Source organism: Ursus arctos, unplaced genomic scaffold (genome assembly GCF_023065955.2).
Source record: "Ursus arctos isolate Adak ecotype North America unplaced genomic scaffold, UrsArc2.0 scaffold_11, whole genome shotgun sequence".
Classification (NCBI taxonomy): domain Eukaryota; kingdom Metazoa; phylum Chordata; class Mammalia; order Carnivora; family Ursidae; genus Ursus; species Ursus arctos.
In genome coordinates, this window is record NW_026622775.1 from 41,492,287 (window position 1) to 41,507,680 (window position 15,394).

Consider the following 15,394-nt stretch of genomic DNA (forward strand, 5'->3'; position numbering starts at 1 on the left):
TGTGAAGCCTTGATACTAGGTGATAGAGGATGAATTTCAAACATATTTCTTGCTATGAGCAAGCATAATAACTATTAGAAACCTAGGAGGACCTGTGTGTACCACCAAATAACTGATTCACAACAGCTCTGCCCCCTGATGGGACAGCATTGTCTAAGAGCACTGGCTTTGGATTCTGACTGCCTGATTCCACTCCTGCCCTTCAACTTCTTCCGTGTGTCAGCTCTGCCAGGTTTATTAAACTCTCCGTGTCTCACTTCCTCATCCGCAAAAAACAAGTAATAATACTACTTACTACATGGAATTACTTGGAGAATTAAATGTTTGAATCCTATAAAGCATTATAGTAAGCTCTTGATAAATGTTAGCTACTAAAATTATTTCCTATCAGTGACTTTATTCGTTCTTTTCTTTATAAAGGCCACTTCAAAAATATTAGAAACTGCTTATAATATAAGGCCCAGGTGTAATAAAGCCACTGTCAAGCAAGCTATCAATTATTATTGTTAGAGCAAAGCAGTAATTATTAGCCACAACTATTACTTTTTCACCTCATTTCATACCACGCTCTCTGCCCACTATACCGCAGCCTCACTGGCCTAGAACTTGCCAAGCAGTTTCCCACCTTGGGGCTTGACTGTTCTCTAAGCCTTCTGCCTCGAATGCTCCATGTTCCCTGTCTATGTGGCTAGCTCCAGCTCATCCTTCATGTTGCGGCTCAGATTTCTTCTAGAGAGAGCCGTCTTCTCTAACTGCCTATTTGAGGCAGACCACTCTGACACCCACTTACTAGCCATTACATCACTCTCTTGATTTCCTTCATGCCATTCACTGGGCTCTGCTTGCCTCCATCTGTGTATTTCTTGGCCAATTGATCTTCTGGCTTTACTTTTAGAAAATGAACTCTAGAAGGGCAGGGACCATGTTCACCATTATATTCCTAGCACTACGCACAGCATCTTATACATGGAAATGTAGAAATAAACAGAGGCTATTTATTCTGAGCCTGCTCTCACAAGGAGTCAGCCACTATCACTTATGTTTTGGCAGAGACTCAAAGGCAGGCAGAGGAATGGGGAAGCTCCACAGTAGACAAACGGCAGGCTTTAGGGATGCTCTGATTGGAGGCTGTTGGCACGGGGAAGCTGGAGGCAGGCTAACTAGAAGTGGGGCTTCTTCTGTGATTGGCTAGGAGTACATATTTGGCTTTCTCTGGTTGATATTAAGTGGAAGTGGAGACAAAAACTAGAGAAGCTCCCAGTAATCAGTTCCTAGCCACATGGGGCCAATTGTCATAGATGTTATTGTTTAGATTTTTGGATTGTTAGTAGAGATAGAAGTCTGACTTCCTACAAGTAGGAAGTAGTAGGCTGGTTTCCTGCCTTGTTTATTGTAGATAAAGGGGTTGCTTTCCCGGACAGTTCTGTTTTTTATGCATGATCTGGCTTGTGTCCATTTGTGAATTCAGTCTCTTAGAAGTCAGTCTTCTGACTATCCATCAGTAGATATTTGTTGAACGAATGTGCCAGACACCATGCTTGACTTTGTACACACCACTCTGCAAAGTGGGTATTAGTTACCTTCTTCTTATTTATGTATTTATTTACTTATGTATTTATCTATCTATTTATTTATTTTTAGTTACCTTCTTTTTATAGATGAAGAAACTGAAGTTTGAACAGTTTAAGTCCCAGAGCTGACTGACACAGCATACAAGCTAGACCAGGAAGCAATAAAATCCTGAGCTTTTGGGTAGCCAAAATAAGAGAGACATTGTGGATTATATATCTTGAATTATTTAATTGAAAGCACATCAGGCTGTCAGTAGCCGTGGTTTCCTGTGCACTGTTCTCCAAGGGATAATTACCATGTAAGTTTTGTAAAAGGAACTTTAAAAGGTGCCTTCAATGAGTTTGAGGATTCTTCTTGTGACCATCTCTCACACTGACTCTTGCTGAGGCTGTCTCTTCCTAGAGCTCACATTCTACATACTAGTCTGTGAGGGCATGTCTGGCAGCTACATGAGTTGTCTTGAAGTTAGTCCAGGCATGGAGCTCTCTGGAAATCTGACTTGATAGAGGAGTCAAGTTTTAGGAACATTAGGAGACCTACTGTAGACACCGGTCTAAATTTGGGATGTTGAGAGCAATTGCGTAGAATGAAAAATATTGACAACTGTAAAGATTACATCAATGAGTAAAGGTAAGAGTGTCATGAATTCAGGAAAGAGCTTGTAGCTCAGTGCAGTGAGAGCATGGAGATGGGCGCTGGAGGCAGGAGCATAGATGAGCTGAAGGATACTGGGAGGAGCCTGGCAAGATAACTGGGGAGAGATTGGGGAGCTATGAATATCATGGAGAAAATGTTTGACTGAAATTTCATATGCAGTAGGGAAACATGAAAACCTTTTAAGTAGGAGATGGGTATTTTCTTGGCCTTATGGAGTAGCAGAGATGGAAGGCTGCAACATCAACTTTGAGTTTGTTGAGTTATCCAAATAAGAGACGCTAAGGGGTGGGAGAATGGCATCAATGGGCCTGGAGAAGAGAGGATGAATTTTAGAGAAGAGAGGACTCTTTCACTTCAGAATCTGCCTCCCACAAATAAAAAAGCATATGCTAAAAAATATGTTCAACTAAGCTATTAAAATTGTGAGAATTTGAGCCATTATTATTGGTCATACACTAGGTCACAAGAAAAACATCATTTTTTTCCCCTTTGTGTAGACCAAGTTCCTATACCACAATGCACTAAAATTGCATTAGTAACATCCATTATAGAAAAACCCTAGATCTTTATTAAAAGCTCATAATTATTTAATAAAAAAACTGCAACATTAGATTATTTACAGCATACTGAAAGTGAAAACCTCATCTATTGAATGTATAGGGTAAAGTTAAATCTGTACTCAGGAAATTTTATAGGTTTATTTTCCTTATTTAAAAAGAGTTCAGGGGCGCCTGGGTGGCACAGTCATTAGGCATCTGCCTTCGGCTCAGGGCGTGATCCTGGCCTTATGGGATTGAGCCCCACATCGGGCTCTTCTGCTATGAGCCTGCTTCTTCCTCTCCCACTCCCCCTGCTTGTGTTCCCTCTCTCGCTGGCTGTCTCTCTCTGTCAAATAAATAAATAAATTCTTTAAAAAAAAAAAAGTTCAATTCAAAAAGTTAGAGAAAACAACAAAGTAAACATATGGAACCCAAGAATAAGAAAATAATAAAGATAAACTTAGTTTGAAAATAATAAAACAATCGAATTAATAAATCTAAGAGCTTATTTTTTTAAATTAATGAAATCACTTGACAGCTGAAAAAACAACAAAAGGGAAATGTAAATATATCAAATTAGGTCTAATAAAGAGATATCAGTACAGGTAAAAGGAATTTTTTTTAAGATTTATTTATTTTTGTGAGAGAGAGAGAGTATGTGAGCAGGGGGAGGGGCAGAGGGAGAGAGAATCCTCAAGTAGACTCCCTGCTGAGTGCAGAGCCCGATGCGGGACTCAATCCCAGGCCCCAGGATCATGACCTGAGTGGAAACCAATAGACAGATGTTTAACCAACTGAGCCATCCAGCCACCCTAAAGGGAATATTTTAGAATGAGTAAGTCAATGCTATGTGCTAAAGGCTAATATACCGAAAGTCTGAATGAAATGGATGATTATCTAGGAAATTGAAAATGATCAAGAAAACCTGAGTAGACTGATAATTTTGAAAGAAACTGGTAAAATGTAATTTTTTTTTATTTTATTTTAATAATGATTTTTTATTATATTATGTTAGTCACCATACAGTACATCCCCGGTTTTCGATGTAAGGCTCGATGATTCATTAGTTGTGTATAACACCCAGTGCACCATGCAATATGTGCCCTCCTTACTACCCATCACCGGTCTATCCCATTCCCCCACCCCCCTCCCCTCTGTAGCCCTCAGTTTGTTTCTCATAGTCCATAGTCTCTCGTGTTTCATTCCCCCTTCTGATTACCCCCCCTTTCTTTATCCCTTTCTTCCCCTACTGATCATTCTAGTTCTTATGTTCCATAGATGAGAGAAATCATATGATAGTTGTCTTTCTCTGCTTGACTTATTTCACTAAGCATTATCTCCTCCAGTGCCGTCCATGTTGTAGCAAATGTTGAGAACTCATTCTTTCTGATTGCTGAGTAATATTCCATTGTATATATGGACCACAACTTCTTAATCCAGTCATCTGTTGCAGGGCATCTCGGCTCCTTCCACGATTTAGCTATTGTGGACATTGCTGCTATGAACATTGGGGTGCATATGGCCCTTCTCTTCACTACGTCTGTATCTTTGGGGTAAACACCCAGTAGTGCAATGGCTGGATCATAGGGTAGCTCAATTTTTAACTTTTTAAGGGACCTCCACACGGTTTTCCAGAGTGGCTGTACCAACTTGCATTCCCACCAACAATGTAGGAGGGATCCCCTTTCTCCACATCCTCTCCAACAATTGTTGTTTCTTGCCTTGTCTGTTTTTGCCATTCTAACTGGCGTAAGGTGGTATCTCAGTGTGGTTTTGATTTGAATTTCCTTGATGGCTAATGATTTTGAACATTTTTTCATGTGTCTGTTAGCCATTTGTATGTCTTCATTGGAAAAGTGTCTGTTCATATCTTCTGCCCATTTTTTGATTTGTTTATTTGTTTCTCGTGTATTGAGTTTGAGAAGTTCTTTGTAGATCTTGGATACCAGTCCTTTATCTGTAGTGTCATTTGCAAATATATTCTCCCATTCCGTGGGCTGCCTCTTAGTTTTTCTGACTGTTTCCTTGGATGTGCAGAAACTTTTAATCTTGATGAAGTCCCATAAATTCATTTTATCTTTTGTTTTTCTTGGTAAAACGTAATTTAAAACTGAATTCCTTCAAACCTGTATTAAACAAGTATGATCCATAAGATGTAAATTCTGCATCATAAGAAAAGAATAGAAAGCTCCCTGATTCACTCTAGATACGCTCATAACCCTAATACCAAAATCTAGTGAAGACAGAAGAAAACTATTAATCAGTTTATGAATGTAACTGTAAAATTCTTTTTTAAATAAAGATTTTATGTATTTATTTAAGAGTGAGAGAGAGAGAGGGAGAGCATGGGAGGGCAGGGGAAAAAGACAAGCAGACCTGGGGCTTGACCCCAGGACTCTGAGATCATGACCTGAGCCACCCAGGTGCCCTGAAAGGAACTGTAAAATTCTTAACTAAAATGCCCCAGCAAATTCTTACTATGTAAGAATTAAGAATTAAGGAAAATTATGAACATCACAAAAGAAAATGGGTATAAAGAACCCAGAAAATTCACAGAGTCTATAAAATGGCTAATTACAGTATGAGAAAAAATGTCAGACTTCACAAATAATTACATCTTTCAAATTAGCTACAGGTTTTAAAGATAATAGAAAGTGCTGATGAGAATATGGGGAGACAATTTCGTAGGCCGTGGGTGGGAGCGTAAATTGCTCTGCAGAAAGTTTATGTCAATTTGTCAAACTGTAATGAGTGTTTTACACAACTTCCTATCCTTTAATTCAGTTTCTATTCCACTAATAGAAATATTTCTAAGGAAATAGCTGGAGAAGAGAATGAAGATAGAAGAATGTTCATTGAAAATTTTATGTTCTAGTAAAATTGGAAATAATCTGAATGTGCAATATTAGGGAAATGGTTAAATTATGGTTAAGTCTATATAACTGATTATTGGGTAGCCATTGAAACTGATGTTTTGGTAACAAGTGACATTTATGCCAATATGTGAGTATGCTTGTGTGTTTCTATAGACTTCTGTTTTTAATTAGTAAGACGACCCTGTATACGCAGTATGGAAAGGAGAAGGGTATTCTGTGCTGCTTGATGCCACACTGCTAAGCAGAATGTCTCTTAGAGATGCTGATTCCATCAAAGTTAAAGAATCCTTTAGGTTAAAACTTCGCCTTGTCTCTCTACCAAACTCATCACATCAAATCCACTAAAAATTAAATCTATGTAGAGTTTGAACTTCCTTGAGGTAGATGATGCTATTTAAAGCATGTTTTGAGTGCTGTCTCTATGCTGGAATCATAAAATTTATAAACCAGCACGAGGCCTTGGAAATTAACAGCGTGTGTCTTGAATCATTCTATTGTTCCATCATGGATTGTAGGAGTTCACTGCTGCTGCTTTGAAACAGGGTCCTCATTGCATATTCAAGTCAAAGACATGCAATATTGCAGATAAATTGCTGCAGTTAATTGCCATGGGTAAATCTTTAAAAACAATTCAAGCGTCTGAAGGTTAATAAAATCAGGTAATTAACAATAAAGCAGGATGTTGTCCTCATAAACTGCCTGGTGCTGATTAGCACATGTGGATGAAAGCCTGTCATTTACTTTAAGTGCTGTGACACTCTCTGTCTTCTAATTAAACTGCCATGGCTGCATTGTCCAAATACAAAAAAAAATGGGAATAATGGTCAGTGATTTAAGAGGTTCTTTGCCTATAAAGCAGACGTTTGAGCTCATGCTCGCGGTCCCGGGAACACAAATGATCATTAAACCCTGTTATGGCTTGCTTAGGCGCCTTACTAACGAGGGCGTCGAGAGGTGCAAAGGAGATCCTCATTAAGAATGCCCTACCGCTGACAAGTCCCCACTTCCACGAGCCTCAGGGCGGCTGCAAGGCCCTGACCACACTTTCCAGCATGTTAGTAATGCATACTTCTTGCCTCGTCATCTGCACCAATGGTGACTACCCGTCAACAAAAAAAGCTAGTCCTGGCCTCTGGCCCATCCGCCCCTGGGAGCACCAACATCGTCTCACTTGACATGGATGAACCCAGCTGAGTCCCATGCTTCACACAATGAACTCTCAGCTGGAGTCAAAGCTGCCAGAACCCGAGCACAAGCATTTGAGAATGACGGGTTGTTCACACTTCAGACTGATTTTAGGGCCTTGGTTTCCAAGAAACACTTAGGAGACGAAACCAGGGACAATTACCCAGATATGCTGCTCTCTCTTCAAAGATGCATTTTTTTTAAATTAAGGGAAAATTCACATAATGTAAAATTAAACACTTTAACCATTTAAAAGTATACAATTCAGGGCGCCTGGGTAGCTCAGTCGGCTAAGCATCCAGATTCTTGATTTTGGTCAGGTCATGATCTCAGGGTCCTGAGATTGAGCCCCACATCAGGCTCCACCCTGGGCATGGAGCCTGCTTAAGATTCTCTCTCGCCCTCTGCCCCTTCCCACCCTCTTGCTCGTGCTTTCTCTCCCTCTCTAAAAAAAAATAATAATAATAATTTAAAAAAATAAAAGTATACTATTCAGTGGTTTTTAGTATATTCAAGAGGTTGTGCAAATATCACCACTAATTCCAGAATTTTTTCATCATGCCACTCCCATTCCCTGTTACCCCTAACCCCTGGCAACCACCAGTCTGCATTCCGTCTCTAGGGATTTGTCCATTATAGACATTTGATATAAATAGATCATAAATTATGTGCCCTTTTGAGTCTGGCTTCTATCACTTAGCATAATGTTTTCAAAGTTCATCTGTATTGTAGCATATTGAACTTTGTGCCTTTTTATGGCTAAATAATATTCCATTGTCTGGATATACCACAATTTGTTCCTTCATCAGTTGTTGGATATTTGGGTTGTTCCCACTTTGGGGCTATTATGAATAATGCTACGAACATTCATGTACGAGTTTTTGCCTGGATGTATGTTTTCAGTTCTCTTGGGTATATACCTAGGAGTGGAATTCCTGGGTCACGTGGTAATTCTGTATTAAACTTTTGAGGAGCCACCAAATTGTTTTCCCAGTGACTGCACCATTTTACCTTCCCACCAGCAAAGTATGAGAGTTCTGATTTTTCCACATTTTCACCAACACTTGTAATTATCTGACCTTTTGGGTCTAGCCATCCTAGGTGGTGTGGAGTATCTCATTGTGGTTTCAATTTGGATTTCCTTAGTGACTAATAATGTGGAGCATATTTTTTTTGTGCAAATTGGCCATTTGTGTATTTTCTTTGGAGAAATGTCTATTCAAGTCCTTTGCCAATTTTTGGTTTGGGTTCTTGAGTTGTAGGGATTCTTTATATGTTCTGGATACCTCATCCTTATCAGATATACAGCTAGCAAATATTTTTTCCTATTCTTTTTACTTACTTTTTTTTTTAAGCTTTTATTTTTAAGCAGTCTCTACACCCAACATGGGGCTCCAACTCACAAGCCCTAGGTGGAGAGTCACATGCTCTGCTGACTGAACCAGCCAGGTGCCCCTCTTTTCACTTTCCTGATGGTATCTTGATAGTGCCTTTGATGCACAAAATTTTATTTTGATGAAGTACAATTTATCAATTTGTTGTTGTTGCTGTTGGTGTCTATCTAGAAAACCATTGCCAAATCAAAAGTTGTAAAGATTTACTGCTATTTTTTTTCTAGGAGTTTTATAGTTTCAGCTTATATGTTTAGGACATTCATCTATTTTGAGATAATTTTTGTATATAGAGTAAGGTAAGGGTTCCACTTCATTCTTTTATATGTGGATATCCAGGTGTGTTGGTATCTTTTGTTGAAAAGACTATTCTTTTTCTCCAGTTGTGGTCTTGGCACCCTTGTCACGTATCAGTTGACCATAGACATATGGTTTTATTTCTGGATTCACAATTCTAGTCCATTGTTCTGTATGTCTATTCTTATGTCAGTAACATAGTATTTTGATTACTCTAGCTTGGTACTAAGTTTTGAAACTGGGAAGTCTGAATCTTCCAATTGGGGGATTTTTTTCGAGATTGCTTTGGCTATTCAGGGTTCCGTGTAATTCCATCTGAATTTTAGGAACAGCTTTCTCACTTCTGTGAAAAAGGATGCTTAAATTTTGATAGATATTTCACTAAATCAATAGATCAATTTTGGGAACGTTGCCCTCTTAACAATTTTAAATCTTCCAATTCATGAGCATGGACTATCTTTCCATTAATTTCCATTATTTAGGTATTCTTTAATTTCTTTCAGCAATGTTTTGTAGTTTTCAGTGTACTAGTCTTATACCTTCTTGGTTAAATTATTATGAAGTATTTGCTATTCTTTTTGATGCTAGTACAAATGGAATTATTTTCTTGATTTCATTTTCGGATTGTTCATTGCTAGTGTATAGAAATACGAGTGATTTTTGTTTGCTGATCTTTTATCCTACAGCTTTGCTGAATTCATGTATTAGTCCTAATAGGTTTGTGTGTTGGGGGTGGGGGATGTATTCTTTAGGGCTTTCTCTATATAAAATCATATCATCTTTGAATAGAGAAATTCTTACTTCTTCCTTTCCAAATTGTGTGCATTTTATTGCTTTTTCTTTCCTAAATACACTGGCTAGAACTTTTAGTACATTGCTGAATAGAAATGGCAAGAGTGGACATCCTCGTCTTGTTCCTTATCTTAAGGGTCTCCATAAGGTATGATGTTAGCTATAGGATTTTTGTAGAAACCTCTTATCAAGTTGAGGAAGTATTTTTCTATTTATAGTTTGGTAAGTGTTTTTATCATGAAATGGTGTTGGATATTGTCAAATGTTTTTTCTGCATCAATTGAGATGACCGTGTGGATTCCCCCCCCACACTTTATTCTATTAATGTGGTTTATTACATATACTGATTTTTGTATGTGAACCACCTTTGCAGTCCTGGGATAAACTCCACTCGCGCATACTGTATAATCCTTTTAATATGCAACTTGATTCAGTTTACTAGTATTTTGTTAAGGATTTTTGCCTCTATATTCATAAGGGATATGAACTCTTCTTTTCTTTTTTTTTTTTTTTTTAAAGATTTTATTTATTTATTTGACAGAGAGAGACAGCCAGTGAGAGAGGGAACACAAGCAGGGGGAGTGGGAGAGGAAGAAGCATGCTCGTAGTGGAGGAGCCCGATGTGGGGCGCGATCCCAGAATCCCGGGATCACGCCCTGAGCCGAAGGCAGACGCTTAACGACTGAGCCACCCAGGCACCCCTGAACTCTTCTTTTCTTGCAATGTCTTTGGCTTTGGTGTTGGGGTTGCTGGCCTCATAGAATAAATTAGGATATGTTCCCTCCTCTTTTATTTTTTGAAGAGTTTGAAAGGCTTGGTTTTATTTCTTCTTTAAATGTTTGGTAGAATTCATCAGTGAAGACATCTGGTCCTGGACTTTTCTTTGTTGGAAGTTTTTTGAATACTGATTCAATATCCTATTATAGGTCTGTTCAGGTTTTCTGTTTCTTCTTTGGGTCAGTTTTGGTAGTTTGTGTGTTTCTAAGAATTTGTCCATTTTATCTCTGTTATTCAATTCATTGGCATACAACTGTCCCTAGTATCCTGTTTCTCAACGTTGTTGATCTTTACAAAGAACCTACTTTTGGTTTCATTGATTCTCTTTACTGTGTTTCTATTTTCTATTTTATTTATCTCCATTTTCATCTTTATTATTTTCTTTCTTCTTCTTGCTTTGGTTTTAATTTGTTCTTCTTTTTCTAGTTCTTTAAGTTGAAACTTAAGACTATTGATTTGAGATCTTTCTTCTTTTTAAAGTAGGCATTTATAACTAAAATTCTGCTCTGAGTGCTGTCTCTCGTAAGTTTTGGTATATTGGGTTTTCATTTTACTCATTTCAAAAGTGTATTCTAATTTCCCTTGTGATTTCTTCTTTGACTCATTGTTCAAGAGTATGTTATTTAATTTTCCAGATTCCCTTCTGGTATAGATTTCTAATTTAATTCCATTGTGGCCAGAGAAGATACTTGTATGACTTTAATCTTTTTAAATTTATCAAGATTTTTGTGACCCAATATTGGTCTATTCTGGAGAACTTTCCATGTGTACTTGACAAAAATGCATATTCTGTTATAGAATATATGTCTGTTAGGCCTCGTTAGTTTATAGTGTTCAAATTCTGTATTTCTTTATTGATCGTCCATTTAAGTGTTCTATCATTAATGACAGTGGGGTTTGAAATCTCCCGCTACTGTTGAACTATTCATTTCTCCCTCCAATTCTGTCAGTTTTTGCCTCATATATTTTGGGGCTCTGTTGTTGGATACAAATTTCTTGTAATTATTCTATCTTCTTGATGAATTTATCATCTAATCATTATATAATGTCCTTCTTTATCTGTTGTAACAATTTTTGTCTTAAAGTCTATTTTGTCTGATTTTAGGATAGCCACTCCAGTTCTCTCTCTTTCTCTGTTGTTGTTGTTGTTGTTGTTTAGAGAGGGAGAGAGAGTGGGGGCAGGGAGGGGCAGAAGAAGAGGGAAAGAGTGAGAATCTTAAGCAGACTCCACACCTAGTGTAGAGCCCTCCGACCTGGGGCTCCACTCACAACCCTAAGATCATGACCTGAGCTGAAATCAAGACGTTTAACCGACCTGGCCACCCAGGCATCCCACTCTCATTCTCTTTTGATTGCTATTTGCATGGAATTTCATTTTCCATCCTTGTAATTTCAATCTATTTGTGTCTTTGACTCTAAAATGAGACTCTTATAGACAGCATACAGTTCATTCATTGAGCAGTTTTTGAATACTTACTTTGTGCAAGCAATTACTTAGGCTCTGGATAAGAGAGTTTCTGTGCTCAGGAACTTAAAATCTTATAAATATTTCATAAAATGGGGTATAAATAAAAGTGCTTTGGTGGGAGCATTCACTTTGTGAAAATCTACTAATCTTTAGTAAGACTTATGCCATTTTCTGTATGTGTGTTATACTTCAAGATAAAGAGCCCTCCAAGAAGTCCTTTGGGAATTCAAAATTGGAAGAAGTTATTTTCAGCTGAGAGAATAAGGGAATACCTTCACCGGGAAACTGACTTTCAGGTTTTATGTTATATTGTTACTGACGGTTCATCGTATCAGGATAAGGTGGTTATTTTCATGTGAGCAGATGATATCATCATCATCATCATCATCATCATCATCATCATCATCATCGCTGCTGCTCCCTTTTGCCAGTACCAAGCATCATCTGAGTTCTTCGTGCATCTTAACCTACTGAATTCTCATAGCAGCCCTGTGAAGTAGGTTACTATTACTGTCTCCATTTGACAAAGGAAAACTTGAGACACGGTGAGGTTACCTAAGTGGTAGAGCCAGAATACAAATTGCTCAGTACTGCTTATCTCTTACAGAAAGAGTATCAGTTCTCAAAGTGTGGTCCAGGAACCCTCATGGGTCCCAAGACCCTTTGGGGGGAGCGGAGTCCACAAGATCAAAACTATATGTAATAATACTAAGACATTATATGCTTTCTTGACTCTCATTCTCTCAAGAGTGTACAGTGCAATTTTCCAGAGACAATATGATCTGTGTGGTCACAGCAGACTGAATGCAGAAGCAGATATGAGAATCCAGCTGTCTTCTATTAAGTCAGACGCTGAAGAAAACTTTAGAAATGGAAAACAATGCCATTCTTCTCACGACATTTTTTTTTGTTTTGCAAAATAGAGTTATCTTTCATGAATTATATTATTCACGTTCACGTTCAATGGGCTTATTATTGCTTTTAATAAATAAATATTTAAAATTTTTCTGTTTCAATTTTTCCCATTAATATCTATAGATACAAGTCACACACATAAAAGCACTTTAGCGTCCTCAATAATTTATAGAGAGTGGAAAAGTGTCCTAAGATCAAAAAGTTGAGCATCACGGCCCCACACTGTTCTGCTCTAGGGCCATAGCCACAGAAAAGCTGGTTTTGTGACGACGGCAGCAGCTTTGGGGTCTGACCCACCCCTGTTTGAGACCTGGCACAGCAGTTTATCCTTTCCTTTTCTTCTCTGACACTGGACATACTACCTACATCCCGGGAGAGCCCTGAGAACTCCATGAGAGAATGCCTGCTAAAGGCTTCGTGCATCGGAAGCCCTCGGTCAGTGGCATTGAACCTGGCATTGTTTTTGTGTTACCCTCAGGTGATGGACTTTTACTGCCAGTCCTGCGAGACTGCCATGTGTCGGGAGTGCACTGAGGGGGAGCATGCGGAACACCCCACGGTCCCCCTCAAGGACGTGGTGGAGCAACACAAGGCCTCTCTCCAGGTCCAGCTGGACGCCGTCAACAAAAGGTGCGCACGCCTCCCCCAGACTCCCGACTGGCTGTGCGTGAGGCTTGGCCTCCCGATCTCTTGCCTCAGGGGGATAATAGGTTCATGCTACCTAAATAAATTCTCCTTTGATGGTGTGTCTGTAGTCAGAAACTAGTGAGCGATAAGGGTCATCCCTTGCCCCTTGGTAAAATTCCAGCCTCCTTATGTCGTGAGTGGTGGCATTTTTATTTTAGTACCTTTGAATGATTAAATGAATAAAATACATTCGAGGGAAATGCTCTCAGGAGATCTCTGAAATTCATGCCTGAAGTCAGGCTCTCTGAGGAGCTTTTCTTTGCTGCTCTTCTTGACATATACAGGACCATGGTGTTGACTGTCACTGGCTTGTCTCTGAGCCCAGCAAAGTGGTACTGACCAGTGATTGCTCAATTTTCCTTCTGTTTTGCTGCTTCCAGGCTTTCTCTTTGGCATGGAAATGAGGGGACAGAGTAGCTGTGTGATCCATGAGAAAGACCAAAGAGAGGAAATAGACAACCAGCTGAAAATAAATCGTCACCAGTAGTTGTAGTGAGAAAAGTGTGGTTATTCCATAATAATTAAAGGAACTTGGAAACTTGCAAAACATTTCCAGGAAACTCGGAGTCTGGATAAGTTTTTCATATGATTAGGCGAAAAGATACAGCTGTATATTTAGGACAGTGGTTCTCAATTGTGGGCAGTTATATTCCTGGGAGACATTTGGCAATGCCTGGAGACAGTCTGGTGTCGCAATTGTGTGTGGGGGTGCTGTTGGCATCTGGCAGAAGACATCCGGGATAGTCGCCTGCAGCAAAGACGCATGTGGCCTACAATATTATAGTGTCAAGTCTGAGAAAGCTTGCTTCAGAGTGAGGAGAAGCCATGGTGTTCAGAGAGCCTCAAGGCTTTGTGCTATCAATTATTAAAATTAGATAATTGATTAGATGAAGCAGACGTGGACCCTCAAAGTCTCTTCTCTCAAAGGCAGTAATTATGTCGTGTCTTATTCATTCTGTTCTTCAGTTATTACTTTTTGAAGATGATGAAAGGCAAAAAAAATGTTTTTTGACAAAACATAGTGTTTAGATAGATGGTTCACTATTTCTGGGTTGATGTTAAATAATGATCTTTAACAACTGTCCTCCAGGCTCCCAGAAATAGATTCTGCCCTTCAGTTCATCTCAGAAATCATTCACCAGTTAACCAACCAAAAGGCCAGCATTGTGGATGACATCCATTCTACCTTTGACGAGCTCCAGAAGACTCTGAACGTGCGCAAAAGTGTGCTGCTTATGGAACTGGAAGTCAACTATGGCCTCAAACATAAAGTAAGATTCCAGCCATTCCTACAGACACCCTGTAAGAGACACAGTATCCTGGCACTTCACTGCCCTAGCTTACTGTGTTCCGATACCAGCAAAGGGGACTCAGATGGGTCCTGAAGTGTCATTGTTGCATAGTAAACAGTTTTCTTTTTTTAAGATGTATTTATTTATTTGTGAGAGAGAGAAACAGCAGAGGGGGGGTGGGAGCGGCAGAGGGAGAGGGAGAAGCAGGGTCCCCACTGAGAAGGGAGCCTGATGCCAACTTGATCCCAAGACCCCTGGATCATGACCTAAGCTGAAGGCAGATGCTTAGCCGAATGAGCCACCCAGGCACTCCAACAAGTAGTTTTCATTTAATGGCACATCCAGCTATTTTTTTTCCTTCCTCTTTTCAGCAAAGTTCTATGATTCTGTAACCATAAGAACCAATTCATAATTTCACACAAGACAAGATTGAATATAAAGTAATGTTTTCAGGACTTTGGGTTAAGCAGGATTATTTTCCTTCTTTAGTTATAATGTCTAATAGTCTCTTAATTGCGCTCTCATCCACACCAACCTGTTAGTCAACTTCAAAGTGAACCCTGACTGCGGCCTTTAACATGTCTGATCACAAAACCAGGGATCAAAAGCTTCTGCTCTTTGGGTGTGGAGTTTTCATTTGTCTGGTTTCTGTTCCTTTAGGTGGCAACAGGGGAGCTGGGGACGTTATGGAGAGATACTGAATAATGAATATTTCAGATGCCGGGCATAGCAATTTGTTTTCCAGGCTCATGGTGGTGACGTTTCTGCTAAGCCCCATCAAAAACACATGACCCAAGAAATATGTGTGTGGGAGAGTCTGGGCGAGGCGGAAGGGAAAGAGGAGGTACTGGGAACGCAGTTCAGAATCATGCCTTAGAAGGGGGTTCGCTGGGCCGAATTAAATACTACCTGCGGAGAGCCACGGGCGTGGGCAGGGGCAGGACCC

General features: G+C 39.3%; 1 protein-coding gene across 4 annotated transcripts in view; it reads left to right on the forward strand.

The window, feature by feature from the left end:
• TRIM2 (tripartite motif containing 2) overlaps nucleotides 1–15,394 on the forward strand; it is a 117,835-nt gene that overhangs the window by 66,045 nt on the left and 36,396 nt on the right. For all 4 annotated transcript variants that reach the window (XM_044384378.3, XM_026499497.4, XM_026499498.4 and 1 more), the window contains exons 4-5: nucleotides 12,948–13,099; nucleotides 14,247–14,427. In XM_044384378.3, the coding sequence (XP_044240313.1) occupies nucleotides 12,948–13,099; nucleotides 14,247–14,427 (333 nt within the window). The remainder of the gene's footprint in view (nucleotides 1–12,947; nucleotides 13,100–14,246; nucleotides 14,428–15,394) is intronic.